The sequence below is a fragment of the Micromys minutus genome, assembly GCF_963924665.1.
Source record: "Micromys minutus genome assembly, chromosome: 9".
Taxonomy (NCBI): Eukaryota; Metazoa; Chordata; class Mammalia; order Rodentia; family Muridae; genus Micromys; species Micromys minutus.
The window spans coordinates 27,073,957-27,081,410 of record NC_137978.1 but is presented as its reverse complement, the minus strand read 5'-3'; the positions used below and the strand labels follow the sequence as shown (position 1 = coordinate 27,081,410).

Here is a 7,454-nt window from a genome sequence, read left to right as displayed (position 1 = left end):
TAAGCATGACTTTTTAGACCCGAGTGCCGACACAAACGGAACTCAAAAACTCAGGGTTTCTGCAATGCTTGTAAGTCACCAACACTGCACTAAGCTCCTAAGAATATTCTGGAAACATGACTGTTCTTTTCTCTACAGAGGAGAGAGATGAGTGCAAAAGCAGCTGCTTCGGGGAGGAGAAACATTGAGTTCTGTGGAACTTTCCAATGGTATGGGGTTTACTAACAGCTCTGAACCTTGGGAGTTTTAAGACCCGGGACCGTTGAGTACAAGGCTGCCATTTAAAAAAAACAAACTATTTCCAATTACAATTTGGCGGGAACAGAAAGTTTGAAAATTCAAGTGCCGAAGACTTCAAATAACATACATGCAGTAAGTATTCTATTTTGAATTTACTCTATACCCCGTGGCCCAACACACAGAGATTTAGCGTGCGCACACACATTCCCTCCACCCCCCGAAAGTGGGAAAAATGCAAGAGCCCTATTGCAGTTCTCGGGACACTCAGTGAGCTGTTTTGTTACAAGTGTATCCAATGTCCCCAGCACCAGGGACTTATGGGGGCACTGCTCATTCCTGCTTCGCTCGCAGTGCAGCTTTGGGAAGGGGTGGCTGTGTTTGAAAGCAGAGCTTGCCAAGCTGGCCGAAAAGATGCTTCGTACCCCAAAGTGCTCAAGGTGCCGGAACCATGGCTATCTGGTACCGGTCAAGGGCCATGCTGGCAAATGCCGCTGGAAGCAGTGCATCTGTGATAAGTGCTACCTGATCACCGAGCGCCAGAAGATCATGGCTGCCCAGAAGGTGCTCAAGACCCAAGCTGCAGAGGAGGAGGGGGCGACCGGGGGCACGCAGGGTCCCCAGCTGCCTTCTAGGGCTCCAGCCGCGGCGGTGGCCACGGCCTCGAGCTCCAGCCTTTGCCCACTGCCTAGGGCGGCCCCGGGAGGTGCTGGGCCAGGCCCCGCGGCCACCTGCTTCCTCGAGAGGCCCCCGAAGGCCCGGAGCCCAGGCCCGAGCGCCTTCCAGCGGGTCCCAAGTGGCCGCCCGGGCCCCAGCACCTTCCAGCCTGGACCGGGGAGCCCCGGGGGACTGCACGACCGTCCCTCCGCGTGGCTGCCCCAGCTCAGGCCACAGGCGCCCAGGCCCGAGCTTTGCCGCCCGGATCAGCGCCTGCCAGTGCGGCCCGTGCCCCGACTGCCGTTCACGGACTACGGTAAGCCCAGCCTCGTGCAGCCGACGGTTTCTCAGGCCTGCATCAGGCCTGCAGCCTCCGGCTCTAAGCTGGAGACCCAGACTGGTGCCGGGGTGGGAAAGGCGCCTTCCCCAGGTGACCCCGCTTTGAGAACCTGTTTCCAGGCAAGCATGTGGGTGGGTGGCTTCTGATGGCAATGGGAAAAGGCTGGGGGAGAAGAGCGAGCGGGGCAGGGGGGGGGTGGGTTACGTTGAGATGCAGTTTTCTGCCTTTGTACTTTTGCAAGGAAAAAAAAGATGGCAGCTGGGCGGCTTGGGCAGTGGCTCCTTTCTGTGACCCTCTAGCACGCTTGCACGGCATCCCCTCCCCCTCCCAAGTCTAGCCCTCTTGCACCTGCGTGACACCCCTCCCCCTCCCCACCTGCCATTTCTCCTACTGGAGAGTCTTTTAGAACTTGCTTTCTGGGTGGGCCGGTCTCCTTAGACTGTGTCTGCGCCCCCTTCTCTCTTTTGGCGGAGTCTAGTTTATCCTAACTGCAGTGTCTGGCCTAACGCACCTGTACTCAGGTTTTCTGTTGCGCCGGATGTGGTTGGGCATAAAACTTTCTACTACTTGGCTAAAAGGAATGGTTGGTTCACTAAGACGTTACGTTTTTTTTCACTTCTCGCTTTGTGCATAAATTACATTGTTTCTTTATGCCACATTGCTTTCCTGATTAAAGGATAATTTCTAGTGGGTTTTTTTAAAAAATTATATTTAGATCTTATAATTTATTTATTATAGTGGATTGGTGTTTTGCCTGCATGCATGTTTGTGTGAGGGTGTCTTATCCCCTGGAACTGGAATTACAGACTGGTGTGAGCTGACATGTGGGCGCTAGGAATGAAGCCTGGGTCCTCTGGAAGAGCAGCCAGTGTTCTTAACCGCCGAGTCATTTCTCCAGTCCCCGAAATACGTTTTCAAGTAATGTAAATTTTGAGGCTCTTGGAAAGCAGCTCTTTGGGATGAAGTTTTTTTTTTTTTTTTAAACTTTCCTTAGGACTGTGTAGAAAGTCTGAGTCAGCAGGGTGCTCATGTATAACTTTGGATAAGTGTCTTCCTTGAGGGGGCAGACTTTCAGAAATTAATGCTAATCATTCCTAATGTTTCTGGGATTTTGTAAGAAATATTTCTCCCCAAGGAACTCTGTCTGATGAGGAAGACAGCCCTAAACCAGCAATCCTATGAGAGCATATCTGTGTTCCATATCTTATCAAATAGGAACTTTAAAATGTGCTGAACTCGGGTATTAAGAAGAGGTAGGGAGAAGAAGGCACTTGCGGCTAATCCCAGCATGCGTGAGGAGAGGTCAGAGGGCAACTTTGAGAAACTGGTTCTTTTCTTCTACCACATGGGTTCCTGGGATGGAGCTGAAGCAGTCAGGCTCACTGGAGGGTGCCTTTGCCAGCCGAGCCATCTTGCTGGCTTTGATGGTGGCACTCTCCATTGTTGGCTGGGTTGGTGAGAAACCCCCAGAGGAGGAAAGCACACCTCTAGATGCATCTTGGGAGGCATTTCTAGAGAGAACTTTCTAAGTAGGAGAGGTGGGTCCTGAATGTGGGTGCCACCATCTCAGCCTAGGGTCTTGGACGGGTTGAAAGTTGAGAGAGAGAAAGCTTATTAGCAGGTCCTGCTCTTGATGCTTCCTGGCAGAAGTGAACTGAGCAGTTTTGCCTCACTACAGCCTTGCACCAGGATGTTCTGCCTCTCCAAGACTCACAGATGATGGGGCCAAAAGCCCTGAACTGTGAGCCAAAACGAGCCATCCCTTTTTTAAACTGCCTAGGGTATTTGTCACAGAGTCGAGTAACTGACTAATGCACCTTTCTTGCCTCTGGAATCCTGTCCTTGTGGGAAGAAATATTGTTCTTCAGAGAATCCTACTGATCAGTGAGAGAGGTGTCATAACCGGAGAGGTCTTTAGATGGCTGAAAGAGCAAGACAGCAAGACATGCATAGACAGTGGGGTTAAACATGAAGAGAGAGATGGTGTCCCAGTGACCGCGGTGGAAACCGCCTTGGCTGTGCCATTCACACTGGCACTGCCACAAACTGAAATTGAAGCAGAGTCCAGTGGTGGGCAAGACCCAGCACAAGGTGGCTTAGATGTCCTGTCACAGCAACCCCATAGAACAGTGAGTGCTACTGCATCCGAAGCCAAGGGCTCACATTGTCCATCCCCAACACAATGCCAAGCCAAGGAGGGGACTGAGAGCCTCACGGGTGTGGTTGCTGTCAGTATTGTACGGCAGCTACTGTTAGACTGTTAAGTGGTTAAAGGGTTGCAGAGTGACTGTAAAATGCTCTTCTCTATATGAGACATTGTCACCTCTACCAGGTCCCAGGAGATATCATTTTTGGGTGAGGGAAGAACGTAAGAGCCAGGAGAAGGGGTGGAGCGTGGCAAGCATAGCTTGTCCGTTGTACTCACTAGCTCACCTGCATAGGGTTAGGGTCATGGGGACACCCCCCAACACCACACACACACACACACACACGGATCTGTAGTCGGTTAATAGTTAATTAACAGAGCAGTGGAGAATTATCTTTTATTCAGTGGTGTGGCCACCCATGTTCCCGAAAGTAGCTGTAGCTAATCTCCCTGGTTCACACAAAGAGGCATTAAGGTAGACGGGGACAAATGGCAAGAAGGATCAGGGACAAGGAGAGGGGATGAGAGGGCACGGTGTGAATGTGACCAGAATACATTGTCTATGCATGTATAAGAGCATAATGAAGCCCAGCGTGATGTATGATGCCAGGCAGCTTTGGTTGGTTATGTCAATCTTGCTTGTTGCCTGGGAGACAGCAATGCAATGCTTTACCCCTTGGGTTTGTGTTCTTAACACTTCCCTCATTGTTTATCTTCTTTAGGGCATTCTCTGAGATTCAAGTCTGATCATGTGGTAGGAGCTGGGTGCCCCGAGAGAGAGCCGTTCAAGCAGTGCCCTGCCTGCATCCCTGTGCCATCCTTCCAGCCCTTCCCACGTTCGGAAGGCAAGGATTCATCCTCTGCTCTGGGAGTCCTTCAACAAAGAGGCTTCCGGCATGTCCCCTGCAACCCCTATCATGGAAGCCGCTCGGTAAGATGGAGCCTGACTCCTGTCTAAGCCTGTCCTTACCCCATCTGCCTTTATCATATTCACTGGCCCTCAGCTCCAGAGAGCTAGCATTCATAAGAGAGTATGTCTAGAAGTGCACACACGGTCTACATCACTGGGCCTGGGCTGCAGTGTGGAGCCTGGGAACACTGTAGGCTTGATCCATGCAGGGTGGGGTTCCGAATGACAGGCCTACCAGACACTCTTGTTAAAGGTGTGACTCCAGCCTCTATGTATTTGGGGTTAAGCTGCCATACTGCCCTGGGCAGGAGCTTCTTTCTAAGGGAGACTTGGCTGAGAGCTTGGAATTCAAATGTTGACATTGCTCCTTACTGCTATTGCATGTGCTTTCTCTAGTCCCCTTTGCCCAAGAGAGTTGGACAAAACCCAGAAAGTCATCCTCCTTCCTCCCATCTCTGTACCCTGGAGAGTTCTGTTCTCTCCAACCCCTTAGGGAAAGGCCCCAGGCTCAGCTTGCCTTCGTTCACACAGCAGGTGTCTGCTGAGCACCTTGTCCCAAGTGCCCTGCACACAGAGGGGTATCTAGCCTTACAGGGAGCCCCCAAGTTGAGAAATAAAAGATGTGATCGATCGGCCTGCCTGGCTCACTGTCTCCCTGTCTGCCACTTATTCTGTGTGTCCATGCAGGTGTCAGAAGCAGCCAGAGACCTCCAGCCAACCTACTGCTCTCCACCGCCACCACCACTCCCCACTCCCCCACCCCAGCCACAGCAGCCCCATTTCCTCCCTCCAGGCTACCTCTCTGCTCTCCACTTCCTACCACGGCCGCCTCCACCACCATCTCCACCATCTTTCTCGCTGACCATCCTGTATGATAATGACAAGGAGAATACCAGTAAGACATGAATATTCCTGCGAAGACCTTCTGGGGGAGAGGTCACCTGAAGTGGGGGTAGAGGGGGGAGCTGTGGACTGAGCACCTTCCCACGGCCCTCTCACAGTCTATAAGCATGAACCTATGGCGGTTAGAACAGGATTACTGTGGGCGAGGTATGGGGGAAGCAGGCTCATGTTCACAGTGTGCTTAGTAGATGAGAGGTCCCAGGACTTCTGACCCCACTGTGGTCATCCTCCAAGTCCCTTGGACAGGAGCTAAAGAGTCTCCCAGGCAGGTCTGCCACTGCTGGATGAGACACCGGAGCACTGTCCCCTCACAGGGTCAGTGGTCCTTTGAGATTTATGGACACTGTGATTTCTTTTTAATTAAAAAAAATTGATATTTTATTTTTGTTCATATGTACATGCATGTTATATGTGTGTAGGAGAATCCTTATACATAAGCATACGTGTGAAGTCAGAGGATACCTTCAGGAACATGGCCCATCTTCTTGGAGACATTTTGTTGTCATTGACCTGGAGCTCACCAATTAGGCTAGAGAGGCTGCAGGGAGCTGGGGACTGTCCCCTCATCCTATCCCTGAGGTTGTAAGCCCACACCATCATCCCTCTCAGGTCTCTTAGGGAGCAGCCTGGGTCTCTCATGCTGGGAGGCAAGCACTTCAGCAGCTGAGCTAGCTCACCACCCTGGAGATTTCTTTCTGCCTTTTTTGAAATTCAACTTTTAAGATTTATTTATTTTCAAAGATTTATTTTATTTACGTGAGTACATTGTAGATGTCTTTAGACACACCAGAAGACCTCATTACAGATGGTTGTGAGCCACCATGTGGTTGCTGGGATTTGAACTCAGGACCTCTGGAAGAGCAGTTAGTGCTCTAACCACTGAGCCATCTCCCCAGCCCGATTTATTTATTTTTTATGTACATGTGATTGCAGGTGCACATGGAGGTCAGGGGACAGCTCGGAGCTTGTTGAACTCTGTCATTGTCACACCACCATGTCTTATCTTGGGCTTTCTTTTGAAGGCCCTTATGGCTTTAAGGTTACTTTTTAGTTTTGTTTCTAAACATTTATGTGTATGTATATGTATGTTATGTTTGTGTGTGTGATGTATATGTGTATATGTATATGTATGCAGGTGCCTGTAAAGGTGAGAAGGGTTAGAAGCCAGTCTTTTGCCCAGCAACAGAAAGCAGAGTCACTCTCCAGAGAGGTCCTGGGCACAGGAAAAGGCCTTGTAGAAATCTGTACCTGAGAACAGGCGACTCATCCTTTCTAAATCCAGCTGCTTTCTTTGTCCTTTGCAGATAACCGGGATGCAGAAGCGCCCAGTGAGCCCGGCCAGCACTCTCCCCAGGAGGGGTCCAACTAAGCTGCAGGCCACCTTGAAGGCCAGGGGGGGGGGGTGGGGTGGGCATATATGGCAGGGATTATTTTTTTCAGCATGTTCATGTTATGTAGGGAGGAAGGATGCCGGTAGATGTAAGAAGGCAGCTAATTCTGACTTCAAGTTAGAAGGGGAAAGGTGGTTTCCAAGGTTCTCTAGATCCTGTGTGGGTGTTGAAGTGGTGTAGGGGGAGAGAGAGTATCTGGGATGGGCAGGGCCTTTGAAGAGTGGGGGTTGGTGAAACACAAGTTTAGGAATGAATTTAACCATCCTGAGTCATGTATGAAATTCACTTCTAGAGGTGACCCCTGATTTCCCCAAGCCTCACTCAGGACAGAAGGCACCACTAGTTCAGCCTTCCGCCCCCTTTGCCTGGTCCCCAGGCCTGGGTACCACAAACATCAGGGCTTCCAGGCTATGCAGGGCAGGCCAGGGACTGAGATGTTGACAGCAGGCTCTGCAGCATCTCACCTTTGCTCCGCCACTGTCCCTTGTCTTCTCTCCAGGAAGCGCAACCAACCATAGGCATCCTTTCTCATTTAAAACTGTAGATTTTAGTATTCAGTGTTTTTACTGGGGCGGGGGGGGGGGTCGTCGTGGGCATTGAAGCAGTTCTCAGAGCATAAAGTGGCAATTTGTTCTCTGAGGATGGCTGAGTATTAAATAAAGTGAGCATTAGACATCTTTGTGAAGACTTTTCTGCTTAATCCTCACAGAAGGCTACTGGGCAAGAGCCTGGCTGGGGAGCTTGGGGTACCGGGGCTCAGAGTTTGCTATTGTTGAGACAAGTCTCCCCGGCCTAGCTTTCTTGCCTTTGACCCCAGTAATATGGTCTAAGGCGGTTACATACGTCCTTATTGCCAAGATTTTCAGGGTG

At 50.8% G+C, this 7,454-nt stretch overlaps 1 protein-coding gene across 1 annotated transcript; it reads left to right on the top strand.

Moving 5' to 3' along the window:
- Positions 1–627: 627 nt before the first annotated feature.
- On the top strand, positions 628–6,562 carry DMRTB1 (DMRT like family B with proline rich C-terminal 1; the record flags this gene model as incomplete). The annotated part of the gene is made up of 4 exons (XM_080921919.1): positions 628–1,210; positions 4,103–4,311; positions 4,978–5,185; positions 6,498–6,562. Exons 1-4 carry the CDS (start codon positions 652–654, stop codon positions 6,560–6,562), a joined length of 1,041 nt encoding a protein of 346 aa, XP_080778045.1. The 5' UTR covers positions 628–651.
- Between the last annotated feature and the right edge of the window lie 892 nt (positions 6,563–7,454).